The sequence below is a fragment of the Pipra filicauda genome, unplaced genomic scaffold (assembly GCF_003945595.2).
Source record: "Pipra filicauda isolate LSUMZ 115617 unplaced genomic scaffold, ASM394559v2 scaffold10_size6260569_pilon, whole genome shotgun sequence".
NCBI classification, from domain to species: Eukaryota; Metazoa; Chordata; class Aves; order Passeriformes; family Pipridae; genus Pipra; species Pipra filicauda.
The window spans coordinates 748,197-767,491 of NW_024103541.1; the positions used below are offsets into that span (position 1 = coordinate 748,197).

At 39.9% G+C, this 19,295-nt stretch overlaps 1 protein-coding gene across 2 annotated transcripts in view; it reads left to right on the forward strand.

The window, feature by feature from the left end:
* Nucleotides 1-18,953, forward strand: part of RALB (RAS like proto-oncogene B) — a 53,271-nt gene extending 34,318 nt beyond the window's left edge. For both annotated transcript variants that reach the window (XM_027725584.2, XM_027725583.2), the window contains 4 exons: nt 8,807-8,963; nt 10,117-10,325; nt 13,108-13,285; nt 14,481-18,953. In XM_027725584.2, the coding sequence (XP_027581385.1) occupies nt 8,850-8,963; nt 10,117-10,325; nt 13,108-13,285; nt 14,481-14,600 (621 nt within the window). In that variant the 5' untranslated portion in view covers nt 8,807-8,849 and the 3' untranslated portion in view covers nt 14,601-18,953. The remainder of the gene's footprint in view (nt 1-8,806; nt 8,964-10,116; nt 10,326-13,107; nt 13,286-14,480) is intronic.
* Nucleotides 18,954-19,295: the final 342 nt, after the last annotated feature.

A 19,295-nucleotide genomic window follows, 5' to 3' on the forward strand; every position in this document is an offset into this window, starting at 1 on the left:
ATGAGCCTAGTTGACTAGTGTGAACAATGGTGTCATAATTCACCCTAAGTATTTAGGCAACTAGTCTGTTACCACCACAGTGACAAGCTCTTAGCATAGTAATACTGGTTAATGGTATTAACTCAGTCTTTGTGCTTGTAGAAGATTTCTATCAGGTTTCCTAGCAAGTTCTTGCTGGGATTAGAGCAATGTGATAGATCCTTTTCTTCAATAGTCTGTCTGCAATATGTCTTCTGGGTGTTAATATTCGACCTGGAGGCTTCCTGAAAGTACTTGGAGAGGTCTGGCTAGATATCTCCCTACAGAAGAATTGGTTTTAGCTGTAATGGCACTACTGTCATATGATTTCCACTTCAGGTAACACTATCTTGCTGAAATAAAGAGTATATTCTGCTTGGTGCTACGTACAATCTGCTAGTTGCTCTGTGCTGAATAATATGGAAAATGGGATGGTGATTTCCTTTTTTTTTTGCCCCATAAAGCTCTGTGTAACTGATGATTCTGTGTGCTGTCTGTGCAACAGTGAGGCAATTCTAATAACTTTGTGTTGCCTATGTGCAAGGATAATGTCTCGATACAATTGATACCTGGCATTTAAGAGCATTAGCTTTTATCATGACATTGCAACCTTATTTACTTATAGATATATGTGATTTTTATTTTTTTTTTTTTGGTGGGGGGAGTGCTCCAGTGCCTTAAAAGCACAGTTTATGGCAAGTTGTTTTTCTTCATCACTTAGCTACTGATCAGAAACAAGTTACTTTCACTCTAAGGGAATTCTAAAAATAAAAACAAAACCAACAAAAAAAAAAACAAAACAAAAAAACCAACAACAACAAAAAAAACCAACAACAAAAACAAAAAAAACCCCAAACCTAAAAAACCCCAAATGAAACAAACTCAGATATTTAAGTTCCTTAGGAACAGGTATATGTATGCACTTGCTTATATTTCACTTCAGCTAAGATCTGAGTTCAGTTTTAAAAGGTTGCCTTAAAGTCTTGTTCTTGTGATGCTCAGACTAACCAGACTGAATCTTTCTTGTGACTAAATCTTTGAAGGTTGTAACCTTGCTACAGACTTGGACAGGATTTAATTCCAGCTTTCCTTAGATATCAAGATTATTCTTAGCAAGGTTATTGGCTTGAGGTTACTGCTAATGTGTAAAGTGTTGTCTGTTTGTAATGAGTGATCTGGAATGGTCCTGTACTGAATGATGCAAGAGGGCATATATTTAAGAATTTTATCTAGTAAGTAAATGTAAGTAAAATACTGTCAGATTTGCTTTCCAAGCTGTAATGATCCATCTCTGAAAACTCAGAATTCTGAGTTGGGCGATGCTTGGCAAGGATCAAGGGGGAGGTGGGAGATGTGCTGATTATATACAGGTATTTTGTACTTAAAATAGATCACTGTTGTGTGACCAGATCTGAAGACAGCCTTGAAAGGTGAGGTTGTCCAAGTCCAGCTATAACCTGTTACAAAGTAGAGTGTGCTAGACTTCTGTAGGTTACTAGGATAATGATCACTTTAAGTAGCAATGTACCTGGGAATCTCCTGTTCTTCATGTTCTACATAGCTGTAGGTGTCAAAAAAATAACTTTATATAGTAAGTCCACTCTTCTAAAGATCACTTGATCTTATTAAGCAAATCAAATTTAAGTGGAGAGCTGAAGATGGCTTTGCATGCAGATATGTAGAATAGTGAAAAGTAAGATATGGTGTGGAGGCCAGGATCACTAGTAGGTATTCTTAATCTGAATTGGCTGGCATTCAGTGGCTTGGTGTCTGCTATTGATAGTGTTGGGATATTTTAGTGTGATTTCTGGGTCCTCTTCGTGCATGCAGAGAGGACTTCCAATCACAACTGTATTAGAAATACTGCTTTTATACTGCCTATGATGTGTTCCAGATGACCAGGTCTTTGGGACTCTCCTTCACTACAAGTTCATCTCACAGTCTGCAGTCTTTCTTATTATGGAAACTAATACTCCAGTCTGGTTAATTTGATGAAATATAATTCTGAATTAAAACGGTTCCTCAATCTGTGCTTATCCTTTTCCCAGTCTTGTAGGGGATGGAGAATAATCTTGATCTGGCTTCAGGTTCTGGTTTAACCTTAAACTGCTGTAACATAGTGAACTTACTAGTCTTGCTTCTTGTGTCTGTTAACTAGCAGTGTGGTAGTTGCTCCTAGAGTGTAGCTGTGACAGCCAGTGTCTTTAAATGTACACAGAATTCTGGGAGGTTTAGGTGGGATTAGTAACTAATAATAATTGTTTGAAACTAGTGTAATCTAACTTTCAGCTACATTGTGAATTGTAACTTTCAGGGTATAAAGTAAATGTATTGTTCTATGTTTTTTTTCCTGTGTATGGCTGCTGCCACTTTGAACAAGGATCTAAGCTATATAAAGCATATGTGTACAGAGTAAAGTAGTTCCTTGCCTTAAATTCTTACTTTTTCTCCTGATATTATAAAGTATTATGTTTTCAAAATCCATTTTGAGCTTCCTGTCCAGCGCCCTTAGCTTTGCAACTGCAAGTCTACTTGTAGATCTTAGGTAGAGAAAATGCCTAGTTACCAAAAGCAAATCTCAGGCTTGGGTTTCACTCCAGCGCTCAGCCTGGACGCTGCAGTAGTGATGGCTGCACCAGCACCCTTTTTAAGGAGTGTAATGAGAACAGGATCAGGGAACCGCCCCATTTCTGTAGCAATATAAGTAACCTTTTGGCTGCTGTAGTTCCATCTTCTTTGGCCTCAGCTGTAGAAACTGTTTTTCTTCCTTCACGTCACCACTGAGGCAACGTGGCCTTGCAGATATGACTGGCAGGCCCAGTCAGCTGTGCTCTCCTGCAGGAGGAGATGGGCCTGAACAGCCAGGGGCAAGGGAGAGGGAACTGAGGGAGAGGGGATGGTGAGAGCAGCATTGGGTGATATAAATGGGGACCGTGAAACTGCTGTCCCAATGTGCTCTGCAAGACATCTCAAGCTGAATGAATTCCTTGGTCTAATTAAACATGGCCCAGAAAAATCTAAAACCTCAACTGAGAAGGTAGAAGCACCCAGCAGTAAGTGGGGAAGGATACAAGGATATCCCAAGCAGGAATTTCTACCAAGCACATGATGGTCTTTGTTTCGCTTGAAAACCAGTAACTGGATATATGACCAAGAGATAAGATACTAGCACAGCAAAAGAGAACAGAGTAGCATTTTTAATTTTTCAGCCTACGTATCCTAAAATTTTCAGTTGCATTAAATATGCCACTTAATCTCAATTTTTTTTTTTTTTAGTTGCATTACCAGTTGGAGCATTTACAGTCCATTGAAAGCTGATGAAATTTCAGTACTCCAGTATTTTCTGGATAACCTCAGAACAACTGAGGAGCTCTCACAGTTCATAGCTCAGTGAGATTGTTAATTAGTTTTGTGATTCAGGGAATTTCTGTGACTGCATTCTTTTGGGCATATCACAGAACCAAACACTTCAAAGTCTCTAATTCATATTCTGATAAATGAGGATCACTAAAATACTGTTGCAAAACCTTGTTCTTTCTGTGCTTGCTTTTGATGACATCATATTTAAGTCTTTATAATAGGTTGAATACCCAGATTTTCCTTTAAAAGTAGGTATCTGAAGGGTTTAACAAAGCTTCTCTGTCAAACTATTGGGCTAAGGGTTTCTAGAATCCTGGTTTAAAATCCAAAGAATGGCTGCTTTCAGTGGCAGGATAGCAATGAAAAGAAATGTCCAAAGATATCAGCTGCACAGCAAGAGAACAAGGGCTGATCTCAGCAATTTTGAGATTAGAGCTTTATTTCAGTTTTAAATCTCAAACTGAATGGAAGAACTGGAAGCAATTCCAATTAAAGCCTTTGGAGGGGTCTAGAATTTTTTTTATTTATTTAGTAACAGAATATTTATTTGAAAACACGTAGCCTTAGTGAAGCTTCTCATGGTTTTTTTCCTGTGTATTTGCATGGGCTGTTGCAGAATGGGCTCCTTTCTTGTGAAGTGACAAGTGCTTTTTCCTTTAAGTGATGTATAACTGTGGAGTCTTAATGCACGTGAAGCAAAAAGGGATGTAAAAGCGTGGTCTGTTTTGAAATCTGTGGAGTTATTCAGTTATAGCCTTTGAGTTTTGGTGTTAGGTAAACCAGTCGTGTTTGTAAACTGTGTTCTGAGCAGTTTAACTGTTTATATTGAGGAGAGGGTGGAGAAAAAGCAGTTTGAAAGGAGTTTATTAAGATGTTTATAAACAATTGCCTTGAAGTGCTCAGTTTCGAGGGACCAGCCAAGAATGACACAACATTGTGCAGGGGGCCTTAATTAACCTGGAGAAGTCATGATCTAAACAGATAAGACAAGGGAAGGCTGAAATAATTGCTGAGCTTAGGATTAGGTATCTTACATTGGAGATGGCATGGTTTGATTAGTCCTGTGGCCAAGAACAGACCTTCAGAAGTCTAAATCAAAACAGCTGATTAGTAACTCCTGTGGTTTGATTTGTAGATCTTGGTCTGCTTCATGTGGGCAGCCTCTGGCTGGTGTAATCTTCCTTTCTTAGTCTGAAGAGCATCTTTCACTAGCATCACAAAGCTCCTATTGTGCATAGGGCTTTGTGTTACCTATTATAAAATAAATGTAGAGTTATCAAGTCAATGGCTTAATCCTTATCTTCTAAAACAGATGAAGCAGGTAATTACTTCTGATTTCTTAAAGATGAAAGACTGCCTGAAAAAGTTTATTCTCTGACATGGTGTCTGTCTAGCACTTTATTTCAAAGCAGGATGAACCGTAACCAGAAGAAACCGCCCACCCTCTGCTCCCTTCCCTTCCCCTCCTCCAAAAAAACCCCAACCTTTCAGAAGGTCAGGGCCTTTTTTTTGTTGATTTTTTTAGAGCTTATGACAGTTAGCGTACGAAGTTCAACATGGTGTCATTAAACTCGAGGGTAAAATGACAGATGGAAATTAAATAGATTGACTTACTGCCATAGACTGGATTGCTTGGCTTCCTGTCAGAGGAGGGTAAATCTTGCTGGAAATAAACGGTACCCAAACAACTAAAAAGCAATGTGGGAGAGGAGGGATACTTACCACAGCATTAGGTGTCTTGTTTGGACACTTATTCAGAGTGAGCTCTTCAGCAGGTGTATTAAGACTCTTTGCTTCAAATTTACATTGCCTTAAACCGAAGGTAATTGAGTGATGTTTTAAAGCAGCTGAAACCGTCACAGCTTCTTCTAGACACTGCTGCATTTTTGGTGGTTGGATTTCCCAAGACTTGCTTTTCTGTGAACAGATGAATTATTGTCAGTGTCTTGATTGCCTCAAGGATATTTAATCTGCAGAATAGGAAGAAAATTCATCCTTCCTTACTCAGAGATGGCTGAGGAAAGAGCTTCCACTTGTGTTAACAGATTATTTTTTTTTAACCTCAAGGAACTGTTAGATGTGAGCTTTGAACCGTGGTGTGTAAACTGTTTCTTGGGCTGCAGAGGTGGAAATACAAGTAAACAAACAGTTGGCTCCGATGCCTTCTCTTGTTCTGTTAGATTATTCCTATTAAAATCTCACCGTGCCCCTTTCTGAACCAGTGATGTGCTTTCAGCCTGTTGTTCTGCAAGCACTGGTACTTCTGCACTGACACTGCCTGTATCAATCCTGTGTCACACTGCTCCAGCCTTGCCTTGTCCTCTGTACTGCCTGGGTGCGCTGGGGCTGGAGGGGGCCACGCTCCCTCTGCTGCCACCAAAGAAGAGACGCTTTGTGTGAAGCTTCTGGGACCTCACTGAGTGTGTACAACATCAGGGCTGTGTTGTGAGTGTACTCCTGCATTCAGAGGGTTCATGCAGTCCTGATGCTCTGAAAAATTCAAGTGGCACTTGTAACAGCTCTGCAGGGAAAATCAAGTACCTTGGTCATTAAGAGCTTTAGATGCAATTGAACTGTAAATTTATATTCTACTGGATGGGTTTTGTTTAATAGTATACTTTGATTACAAGCCAAGTAATACTGTAAGACAGACCTTGCAGTTGCTACTGGCCAGTTGAGGCAGGGTGGCGAAGGAAGCATTTAAATATTCTCTTCACTTACCTCTATGATGATCTTGTACTGAATCAAGTTTGTCGGTATTTTACCTAAAAGGCATCTATTCTTTTATTATGACCAGATAAAGATGTGGTATTTGTATTGACAGGAGGGAGAAATTTGCTATCTTCTCTCTTGCCTGTTAGTAAATAGTCTCTTTATTGCCCTTGCTTAGCACAGGGGACTTAGTTCTGCTGCTTATTATATATTCCTAAGTTTGTGATGACAGAAAAATGTTTACCTTGAAAGCTTTGTGTTAGGTAACACAACAGTTACAGCAATAATAGGGTTCTCGTTAAAGGAACACTCACAGGTTAAAATCAGTCACAATTACACTGAAAAGTAGCTAAGGGTCACTTGGCTTCTCCAGAAAGCAGCTTATCTACTACTGTCAGGACAGACTACTCTTGAACTAGGACGAAACAGAATTCTCTACAACTTACCAAGAGCAAGCTGTGTTATTTTGGGAACACAGAAAGTCCCCAAACTATCTCATTGTGTGGTCAATCTGTAGCTTTTATGCCCTGAGTGTGTATGTGCAAGCAAGCTGAATTCTAGTTTACCATGTGGACCATAGGCAAAGCAAGCCTTTCAGCAACAACTTCTGGAGTTCAGATGCTGTCTGTTGTGTTTTCTCCCAGTTTTTCCACATTCCCCTGGCAGGGAGCTCTATTCTTTTCCTCTCTGGTGACTAAGAATTAAAAACCAATCTTGCAATCTTCTTCTGATTTAGAATGTCTGTACAAAGGCTGAATTCACTGTCCCCAACAAATGTGGTTTTGCACGGTACGGGGAAAACCTGTGGAGAAGTAGGAGTTGTCACATCCCATTTCTGTACTAAGGAGTGTCCTGGATGAGGGAGCTGATGTATAACAAAATAGAGAAGATTACCAGGGGAAAATATCTGTCTTCACTTACCAATGTTTATCGCTGAATGAACCTTTAAAGATGATTAATTTGCATTACTGTACTAAATGTATGTAGCAAAGAGGTGTGAGTAAAAAGCTCTGCATGGAAAAATACTGCTGCTCAGATGTTTGAAAATGCTGTCCTGAGGGCAATTCTTGATTGTTGGCATGTTTGTTCTTGTATGCAGTAGTCAATGAGAATTTAGTTTGATTTGTTGCTTTTCAGAACATCAAGTCATGACAAGGGGGGAATAAATCGTTGCCATCAGTGTACCCCAGGGGAAGTTGTCCAGGCCAGCCATGAAATTGTCAGGCTCAAAACACAGGGCACATGAACTTGGTTGCTTGAAGCAAACTGCTTTAAGGGGAAAGTTCGGACTGAACAGCATCCAAAGGCCCCTTTCCAGGCTAAATAGTCGTGTTTGTAGCTGATGATCCCTTAGTCTCTGGTTAATTTTGTTTAGGGTAGCTGGTTGCCATGAAGCTTTTTCCAATGAAGTACTCAGTAACTTCTACTGTAGGCCTTGTATTTCCATACAGTAGAACTTGATGGTGTTGGTGTGGCAGTTCCAGTGTCTTTCTGGAGTAGATGTGTCCAGGCAAAATTGAGACTCCTGGTAGGCCCATTGCTTCTGTGCTTCTGGATTAAAGAGTGCTGCTGTAAATCAAGGCTGATATAGCCACTTGTTACAGCAGTGCTTTCTGAACAGTCTGCTGGTCTCCTTGCAACACTCCACCAGGATATGAACAGCTGGAGTCCTTTGTTGTGCTCTGAGGACAGAAGGACCACTACCCCTTATATCTTATAAGCATTTCCATTATACCATGGTGTGTCTGAAATACGCATATTGGGGTTTTTTTTCTGTGTGGAAATCCTGACTAGTGTCACATCTTTTTGTATCGGTTACTTCTGCTTTTGTCCTCAATGTGCTGTCCTTAGAGATGCTGCTCTGTGCTAATCAGCGTGGCAGCTACTGCTTGAGCTTCTGGTACAACTACTGTGTCCAGCTACTCTTAAAAAAACAAACAAACAAAAAAAGCAGTATTATTTTTAAGAAGTCTCCAGCACTTAATTACTAGGCTTGCATAACTCACAAACAAAGGCTCGTTAGCTAGAGCTTGTTTATTGCAGCTTACTCCTTCATGGCTTTGCAATAGCAGGAGAGGAATAGGAACTGAGACTTTCTTACAGTAAAGCAGGATTTTTTTTTTTTTCCCAAAGCAAATTAGATTTGCAGCATCAAAAGGCAAGAAGAGTGTAAAATAAATGCTAATGCCGTGTCATAAGACTTTCTGCAACTTGTTGCTGCCAATTTACTGTGTATCTCTGCTTTTTTCTGAGCCTACGTAGGGAGGAGATCAAAAGCCAGATTTCTACCTATAAGCAGATCTAAGGTATAGCTGTGTCAACATTAAAGAAGTATTTTGGAAAGGTGTAAAGCCTTAAAACAAGAACAATAAAAACCGCTTAATTTCATGTTGTTTGTGAAAGTAGGGTTTTCCTTGGAAACTGCTCTAGACAGTAGTCTCATAGGATGGACTTACGAATAGGAATGGCTTGTTAGAAACTTTTGACACTTTAATTAATAGTACTGTTGTCACAAATAGAAGGTTTTTGTTCTACTACCTTGTCCTACTCATACTTAAGACGTGTTTTGCTTGCTAGTGCATTGAAGTGGCCCATTCTTCAAACTTGCTGGGCAGGGTTTTAATCTGGTCTTTCAGCACTGGTGAGACACTTTACCAGCATGTTACCATGATGTCACCGATGTCACGGATGGTGACTGTGTTTCTTCTGTCTGCAGATCTAGTTGGTTGCCTGGCACTTGGTCTGTGGCAAGCAGGACAATGGCTGCCAGCAAGAGCAAGAACCAGAGTTCCTTGGCCCTCCATAAAGTAATCATGGTTGGCAGTGGAGGTGTGGGCAAATCTGCACTCACACTTCAATTTATGTATGATGAGGTAAGTAACTTTGGTTCAGCTTCAATAAAGCACAATTTCATACAGTTTACTAAATTTTTTTTTGTGGGAAAGGGGAACTAAATGTAATTAGCGAAAGACTTGATGACCTGACTGGCAGGAGCAGAAGGTAGGAATGTAGGAAGTGTACCCTCTGGGAAAATCTTTGGCTAAAGGTGACAAAATTTTTGCTTATTAATGAAGGAGCAGTCTACAGAAGCCATGCATAATGTGCAGGTTCTTGTCTGCATGTGCAGAAGCTGTTACCAGTTGGAGTTGAACTTTAATTTTGTTGCCGTTACTTTTAGATCAGTTAAGGCTGAAATCAGAAGTAAACATTGTAGCTCATTCTGAGCCAAGCGATGAAGTAGGCATGTTCATAGCATGAATTCTACCATACTGGTATACAGAAAGCTAGATTAGACAGTCCAGACTAGTATGTGAAGTAATACATGATCCTGTAATCCGAAAGTTAGCATTTATCTATAGGTGTTCACATACAGTATAGCCATGTGAGTATCTGAACAGGTGCTGTAGTCATTAATGAAGGCCAGCCAGCTTAACTGGGCTCGTGGTACAGCCTCTTATACTCTGAGGCTGAGAGAAATGAGGTGGAGAGGCAAAGAGCCTATGTTGGATGTGTGCTGTCAGCACAGAACTACAAGCTGAACTGGCAGTGGCTTTGTGAGAGCGATCGAGTGGACTAAAGTAAGTGCCTCCTGCAATTATGGAGCAGGTTTTCATGTTCAGCAGCTGGATGCTCTCATCTACACCTGTTAAAGCTTCAGATACCTGTACCTGAAGTACATTCAGATGCATTTTCTTGAAGTGTGAGATCTAGATAATGCCAGCAGGTTGCCGGTAGCTTATACTGCATCTCTGTTCTTAAATTGTACCAAAGTTGCTGAACAGTGTTTTGTGTAGCAAGTTTCTCTTGACTTGGCAAACAGGCTCTTTGATGTATTAAGTGCTCAAATAATTTGCTTTTTATAGTAAAACTAAAAAAAGAAAAAAGTGGTGGAACTTAGTATCTGGCTGAATTATGAGAAGGTTTTGGGGAATTTAAGTGTCACTGAAGTGAAAGAAGGGATATGGACAAATATGGAAACTGTTTGACAGTAATTCTAAACACTAATCCTTTTCTTGTCACCCTCAGTTTGTAGAAGACTATGAACCTACCAAGGCTGACAGCTACAGAAAGAAAGTAGTTCTGGATGGTGAAGAAGTTCAGATAGACATTCTGGACACAGCAGGACAGGAGGATTATGCAGCTATCAGAGATAACTATTTCCGCAGCGGGGAAGGGTTTCTTCTAGTCTTTTCAATAACAGAGCATGAATCCTTCACAGCAACAGCAGAGTTTCGGTAAGTAGTTTCTCTCCCAGGCAAGGGAAAATATCTGGTTCCTGTGTTGCTCTGACAACTCTGCTTAAAAGCTACAGCTCTTTATCCTTTGTTACCGTTTGGTCAATAAAAGTGACACCTGACCGTTTGACTCTCAGTAACTGGTAACCTAAACCACAGTATTCAGCCTCTGGCTCTAGTTGTCTTCATGCCTACAGCTTATGAGTACATTATGCCAGCAGCAACTTCAGGCAAGTAACAGATTCTTGGACTCCTAAAACAGGCATATTCAAGCCAATTTTCAGTCTTCATGGATGTGAAGTTTAATTATCTTAGAGCAGTACTTCTGGAATTAAGTCTGTCTTTTGGCCAGGTTTCAGACACTGTATTGCTTACTGTTAGAAGCAGGTGCTCTAAGGAAAGGAAGGATTAGCCTCCACTCTCAGGTATGGATTGGTGCCAAACAAGGGTTGGCAGCCAAGATGTGCTATTGTAGGCAGACGTATTCCTAGAAAGACGCACGGTAGTAGTAGGCATTTCCATTTTTGTTCTTGGGATTAGCAGTTCTAATGTAAAAATCGACACCAGATTGAGCACAGAAATTACTTGTGGAGTGTGGGGTAAAAAAAAGGTTTTAAATCATTGTTCTGGTTTAGAATTCATGTAGCCATGTTCTTCAGGGCAAGTGTTCTAACTGTTATTTGATAATACCTGTTACCTCACTGTAGAAGATAATCTGGAGATTACCTAGGACAGCTGTATAACTTGCAGGAAAACTTCCCAAAACACAGGGAAAGTGTTAAGAGTTCCTTAGTTCACCAGAAAAAAAGCTCTCTGTCTGTCAGCCTTATGTTCCCTTTGCTTCAGTGCTACAAGGTTAACAGATACTAATTGGTAATGCAAGTGCTGGAACTAAGGTAGATACCTAAATCTAGGTTTTTCATAAAGTGATGGCAATCTCCCCTTGTACTCCAGGACTTTGGTCCAGGTTCTTAACATATTATACTGTTCTAACACCACTGGAAGACCACAAAATCTTTTAAGAGTTATGAAAATAGTGTTCCTTCGTCACATAATACTTTTGTGACTTTGCTCAGCTTCAGAAAGCTGACAGTCATGGGGCACACAGAGCAAACTGAGCAGAACTGCTTTGCCTAACTGGTGCACTGAAAGAAGCCAGGAGTTGAACTGTTGTAGGACTGCAAAACTGAATACTAGGACTCTTCCTAGCATAAGATGGAGGAAAAGGTCAGATAACACTAAAAAGAAGAAAAAGAAAATGAGACACTTGGAAGTACCCAGCTTGGGTTTTGGCTGGTGTGCCTAAGTGAAATATAAGGTTAAACCCAAGATTTAGGGCTTAGGATGAAAAAGAGTAGGAGTGTTTATCTTGGCAGTTTGGGTTTTTTGTCAGATTTCTGTAACTAGATTAACTGTATTTTAGTTCAAAATTCCAGCACAACAGAACAATGAAAAGCAATGCTAGTCCTAAAGATGAGCAAGAAAGACTTAAAAGCTTTGAGATGCAAATCTCGTACTTTTCAATGGTTCAGAAGTAACTAAATAGTGAAATTAGTTAAATAGAATACTTAGCTAGGCTGACATGCAAGAACTAGCTCCTTGGCCCAGGAAGGAGTAGGGAATGGGTAGTATGAGTCACCAGCATCACAGACCAAACTGCAGATTGCTGTTATTGATCCTTTAACTTCCACAATTCTAAAACTATGAAAAAATTGAATACTGAACAAGCTATGGTCTTGTTTTTAAACTTCAGCTCTCCTGCTGATGCAATGCATTCAGTGCTTGCCTTCAGTGCCTCTGTAATCTGAAAATTTGTGAAGGTGCAGTTGAATGCAATAGCAGATTGTCTGCTCCAGCATTAATGCTCTTTTAGAGTCTCATGTCCTCTCCATACATTGTTATTTTGTGGATGGAAAATGCAGGCATCTGAAGCAGTATGGTAACTCAGCAGGATTGGAGGGTGTACCACCATGTTCATGCCTAGTTTGGCTCTTGTTCATAACAAAATGAAGCCATCTAAAAATAGCTGCAGACTGGTAGAGTTTCCCAGTGTCCTAGATGGACAGCTGCACGTGTCAGTCTGGTCTCAACCTATGTCTTACTCCAGTAATAGCACAGACTTAGACTGGTATGCAACATCACTCCGTCTCCTTTCCTGGATGCTGATAGGTCCTCTTAGCGTGACAGAGGATAGCAAGATTAATGCTGATGGTTCAAATATCTTCTTAGAGTCTTTGAAGCAGGAAGGTTTGCTAGTACTTTATTTCAGCACTGCATAGTAACACTGTAGGGTTTAGGTACCATTTTAGGAATGATCTCTGCCAGCTATTTAGGCTGTTCCCAACCGACTGCCTTGGCAAATACTTTATGTTGCCAAGACCTATACTGAGATGTGATCCAGACTGTGAATTGAATATGGTGACTGGATGCCAAGGTGGAACTTGGCAAACATGGCACTTATATACTCTTTTCCTCGTTCAAATATGAACTCCTGTTGCCAGCAGCTCTTCTGCCTCACTGTTCTTCTTTATTAGAGTCTGATTACTCACTAACTAAATGGTAAAACTGCCTTCCTGGAAGTGTTAGGCTTTCAGTAGTGTAAAGCCCACAGCATTAGTATGTTAACCTTGGAATAATTTTAAAGTGTGTGTCCAACTGTTGAGAAATGCTGTGTTGTAGACACTAGTAATGTGCAGACCGCTTGAGCCACTCCTGGTAAGTGTGGGAGTTTTGTTGCTACTACTGACACAGATATTTTTGTTTTGAATACCTGATGCATTAGGGAACAGATCCTGCGTGTGAAGGCTGAAGAGGATAAAATTCCTTTACTGGTGGTGGGAAACAAATCTGACTTGGAGGAGCGCAGACAAGTGCCTGTAGAAGAGGCCAGAAGCAAGGCAGAGGAATGGGGGGTGCAGTACGTAGAAACCTCTGCCAAAACTAGAGCGAATGTAGATAAGGTAAGACAAATGACATCTGCTCAATTAGATCATTGCTGCTGGTTTAATATCTGATTCTTGCTGGGACAAGAGCAAATCCACAGTTTGACTTCTGAAAGCCTAGTTTATAAAAAAAAAAAATCAATGAATTTACTGGAATGTGTACACTTAACCAAATACCTGGCTTAGAGGAACCTGAGATCTGGAACAAGTTAATGCTATTGTCTTGTTTTAGCTGTTTGTACCTGAACCAATAGCTTTTCAATAATACAGGGGGTAAACAGTTCTGAGGATTCCCTGAAGTATGGTTATTTTGCTTATAGGCTGTGTCCCATTTATAACACCAATAAATAACAAGCTATGGACACTTAGAAATTGTCCCCACTTCCCTGTAAAGCTGCGTATAGTGTGGTTAATCTTAAAGACTTTATTCTTGTTTTCTGCCAAGACTACTTTGAATTGTGAGAACTCTTCTTGCTGTGTCCCTGTCCTGTTTTGACTTGTCCATGCTGATATAGGATTAATATTTTCCCATTATTCTGTGGCTGGTTTCTTGCATAAACAGTGGTGGTGGGCTATTCCAGAGGACAGATGATTTACACCTATAGAGTATTTGTCCAGTATAGGGGAAAAAACAAGTTTCAGTCATCCCCTTGATTTTGTATGTAGTGAGGGCTTCTTGAAGAAAAGGTTGCCTTTTTACTTAACCCATCCACAGAAGATAATCTGAAATTACTGTTGTGCACCTGGAGGACTCCAAAGGTGTCTTGCTAATATGCATTTGTTTAAAAATTACAAATTTTAAGCAGAAGACTATGAAGCAGAGTGCACGTGTAACTACATGGAAGGGACTGGACTAAATGCTTTACAAGTTAACAAGAGTGATTTGCCTGTAAATTTTTGCTAGGCACAGACAAATGTTCTCATGAGCTGTGAATGCTACTTTTGTGCAAGAATGTTATTCCATAAAAAGCTCTTAAAACAGGCCTATTGAATTTTCTTGATAGCCCGGTAAGATTGTGCAACTTTTTTGCCCCTGCTTGACATACTACATAATTCTGATGTTGAGTTTATCACTGGGATCTGTGTCTAGACTCATTTCAGCTGTACTGGGTACAGTGTGGTGCTGGATCTTTATTTGCTGCTGAATACAGTAATTTTTATCTGCTTTCTGGTGGCTGATCTTGTTTAATCTTTCTTTATTTTTCCTTTCTAGGTATTCTTTGATTTAATGAGAGAAATAAGAGCAAAGAAAATGTCAGAAAACAAAGACAAGAACGGCAAGAAAAGTGGCAAGAACAAGAAAAGCTTTAAAGAAAGATGTTGCTTACTGTGATGCTTGGGAACTGTAAATATCTATCTACAGGTGGCATGGATAATATACCACTAAGGATATAGGGCTGGTTCATGAAAGGAAGTCTGTATTGACTCCCTTATCTTTTGCTTTGCATATCACACCTTCAAAATGTGAAAACAGAACTTTGAAACCATTTCTGGTATCCAACAAAACCTTTACCTACTTAAACTGAAATGGGCTCCTTCTTCCCAGTGTCTTTCAAAACTAGAAACAGTTTCAGAACTACAGTCCTGCTTGGTTACACAATGTACTTTTGTATTAACTTCCTTCTAATGTTTCTCTGACTGTGTTTCTCTTGAACCTCTACTGGCCTTAACAAGCACAGCTGTTCAGGTTCAAACACTCTTTCCCGCTGTTGCTGCCCTCCTTGATGGTGCAAACTGCAGAAAGGCTAGATGTGACACCTGGTAAAGGGTTTGAGTCTCCATCTTCTGTTGTCACTGGTATTTCTTACACTGAAATCTGCTGACTTCCTCCCCACACTCCATGTAAGAAATAGCAACTGACAGTTGACAGTCAATTCAAAATAAACTTTCTCCTGTGTTCTGTTTAGTCAATACAGCATTCATGAATCAAGCCTATGGACTCAATTCAGACTTATTTAGGCAATGCAAAAATTGATATTTAAATACTGGCTATATGCACTCCCTGCTGGTCTGTCTTCTCATCCTTAAATTAGTGGTATGGGGTGAGAAAATGACTATAAGCCTTTCTTCAAAAGGAATAATGTCACCATCTCCTTGAAATGCTGTCCTTGGTTTCTTTCATGTATTGTGTCTAGAGTCAATTATGCTCTACATCTCTTATCCTTCCCCTCCCTGGTACTGGAATAGTGGAAATCAGTGTTGATTTATTCAGTTTTGTTTATATTGGAACACTTGTGATGATAATTTTGGAAAGTGAGAACATCTGCATCTGTCTCTTGTCTTGCTGAAGATAACAATGTTGAGTAAGGATGGGTCCCATCACACAATCATGTCTTGGAATAGGTGAGGCATACATGCTACCTCTCAATGATTAGCTGGCTAGTGAGTTGTATGGTGTCAAAAAGCAAATGAAGTTAAACAGCTGCCACATCTATTACTCACTGTTAATTTTATGTGTAGTGTTTCTGATGCACAGCAACCTAGCACGTGGTGAGTTTTGCTGTCAGTTATGCAATGGTGGTCACATATTGTTCATCAAAAACAGTCTAGAAATGGAAAAGTCAGTACTTAGTAGGTCCTGTTGTCAGCTGACTGAGCTGAGCTTTCTGATGCAGTTTAAATTAAGTGCAGTTGCCAAAAAAACACTTCTGTCACCGTGTAAAAGTAAGTCTTCTGATTGCAGTGTCTCTCACTGAATTGTGGCTGTCTTCTGCTTTGAAGGAGTAGAGACTTTAAGTAGAGACTGTATCTTGCTTGTAACTGGATTCTCAAAACACAGTTGCTTGGTGAAAGTAATCTAAGTTGTTCAATGAAGCATGCTGCAGCACTAAATTAACAAATGGTGTTTCTTCCTGAAATGAAGGAGTAGTGAATACTGTTCAGTACTTAATGTTGTAATTTGAGGTTGAAAAATATTTTTTAACATGTACTAGATTGCTTTTGTGCATTCCATCTCTGAACTTTGAAAAAAGTAAGATGTGGTAGATATCAGAACCTCTGTTGGCCTGAGGTTTCACAGGGACTTATCACAAACTCATTGTCTTCCATAACTAGTTCAACTTGTCAGGCAACTCATTGGATTGGGGAAACTGTACTAAATAAAAGGTGCTGTAATCTTCATTCTCGTCAAATTAAATTCCTTCTCTGTTACTGTTATGGGCAGAAAGAATGGTTAACCAATTCTGGAAATGCTTCTCTTTGAGCAGTGTAATTAATTGCCAACTTGACAATACTGTTCTGAAGCAAAAGCTGGAAACCTGCTGGGTTGCAGAACTTGTGCTTGAGCTGTATCACCGGTGTCTAAAGCCGAAGCACCTCATAGGAAACTGGGAGCTGTAACACTTTAACAAAGTTTCCTCTTGAACTTCCATGGACAAAAGTCCATTTTGAGTGCATGTTGTGCATACAGCAAATGAATGTCTTCTTCTGGAGGAAGGCAACTCACTTAGGTTTGGTTTTAGTTGAGACTTAAAGGTTAAGTCCTTCATTAACCCAAAGGATAAACAACAGTTGAGTTAATATTACAAGTTTATCTGGGTCAAGCCCCTCTGAGGCGGATTGGAAAACGTGTCTTAACAAAATTGAATAAACTGTCCTTGCTGTATGAATAATGAACTCAGCAAAGCTCACAATGAGCAGCTCAGCTGTATTGGCTCAAGAGACTTGCATGCCTTGACCTTTGATCTCTTTAGTCTTAAAGTACCTGAAAGTATTTGATAGGACAGATGAATTTCTTCTCAGAACAGCAAGTCTCCCACTGGTGTTCTTAAAGTCCATGTGCTGTTCTCACTCAGGTTATTTTTCTTTTTTTTTTTGTTCCAACTGATAAAGCTACACCACTGAGATGGACTTGGGAGAAGGTGCTTGCTGCTTCATGGCTTGGTGCTGCATCTTTTCAGTGTTCTGTGCTTGTCATCTGCTCCAGAAAAGCCAGGCCTGGAGACTAAGTAAAGCAGCTTTTCAGTATTCCTCTTCTGTACTTGTGACAAACTTCAGTTTAACTTTCCAGTTACAGCTGAAAACAGGATAAACGAGGCAGCTACCTTGCCTACTTTGTAACAGTGGGCAACAAGCATTCTAACTTGTACCAGGAAGGGTCCCCTGGTCTGGAATCCTGTTGCCTCCATCTCCTATAGTGGAAGTGCCTGAATGTATGCCCTTCTAAATAGGGGCAATATGACTCGAGGGTTGTTGAATGGCTTCCAGGTGTGCTTCACTGGACATCAATGAACATCAGCATCAGGTGGGTTGAGTGGAGTGAATATAAAATAGCACAGAGATAAAATGGGATTCCTGTGAGCAGAGTAAGTGGAGCTTTCACTAGTAATCGAAATAAATAACTGCAGATCAGGTACCTCAAATAAGGATGACTTTGACAAGAGGGGGTGTGTGTGGCTGCCTGCTAGCCATGATGTGTAGCTGAGGCAACTGTAGGCTGTACTGAAGATTCTAGCAACCTTTTGCATGTTGAGTAGTTAAAGACCAAGACTTCTCTTCATTGGTATACTGTGCTCTTAAATCATTCTGGAGCATGGCTGTAGGCAAGTAACTGGATATTTGAAGCTGGAGGTCATGCAAGACTTGACTATGCACTTGCACTTAAGCATTCAAGTATTATTCTTGCATAATGGTTTAACATAAAGTCAGGGAACTGTTTACTGCTATGTGCAATCTTCCGTATGTGGCTTAGCTGTGGATATTCAAGTGCTCCAGTTTTCCTTCTTGTTTGAGCAGAGCAAACATCTGAGACAAGCCCCCTGTCTGAGACAAGGGCTAAGTCATTATATGAAAAAAGCAGATTAAACTCCAGGATTGCAATGGCAGACTTGACTCTTCTTTTTTTCTGGAGGAGCATCTCTCCAGGTGGGAGTGCAGATGCAGCATGAAGTGTGCCATGTGTTCTATACAGACTAATACACCTTTGCTGCAATTTCTAGGTGAACACTTGGCTTGATGAAGAGAAAGATGTGTGCAGACATTTACTGGGCATTAAACTTAAGTAACATGTTTATAACCATCTGAAGTTCCAGTTGAATCTTATCTGGCTAAAGTATAATGCTTAAGAATACTGTAGGTCTAAGGTACAAAGCTGCAATCTGGAATGTAGTAAGAGGTGTGTAGGGGGGAAATGCGTCTAACTAAAAGTTCACTCGGATCTTTTTTGAAAGTTTTCCAAAGCATTAACCCAGTATTTGGGCCTAACAGGTCTATCAGTTCTTGCTCAAAAAGAGGATACTGTTTATCAGTTCAACTCAGAGCTTATGTAGACAGAAGCTTTCCTTAATTGCTATAAGCATATGTTGCAATGTTCACCTCCTGTTGACTTTATAGTCGGGAGAAGGAGGGAAGAGGAACAAAAAAAGCTTTGATTTTCACTGTAATCTCCACACTTCATGGAAATGGCAGGTGTTCCTCTTGGGAGGGGAAGGTGTTATCTCTAACACCAAGTGAGAGGTTTAGCGTAGAGGAAGTGATTGTGATTGCAAGACTTAATAAAACTGCCTCTAAACTATATATGCTATACTATACGATGTAAATTCTTATTTTTTTCCTTACATAGCTTCAGAGCTTTGTCTCTAACTTGCACAAACATTTTTAATGTCTGTAAAACTGGTCACTTTTCATTATCATGCTAATACAACTGATTTGTATTACTATTGATAATAAAAAGAAAAAATGAGTTTCATATTTGTTTGTTATTGATTTTTACAGCATTCTAAAAGCACGTCTAATCCCCAAATTCTTGAACAAGACAACCACTGACTTTCAGTGTCTGGAACTAACCTTTCTATCAAATATGTACAAGATGGTATTGCAGACTGTGGGAAGGGAGAGGAGGAGGAGGTGACTGAGACCCTCATCATCGGTTTTCTGGAAATGTTATGCATGTTTTTCGGGACCGAACTGGCATAGTAGTTTGATTCATTCACAGTTAATTTTCCACAATTTAATTAGATCAGACAGCTTGTATCAACTGTGTAAATGACAGAGTTTCTTCCCCTTTTCTTCAGTCTTGTGGCTCAAATAA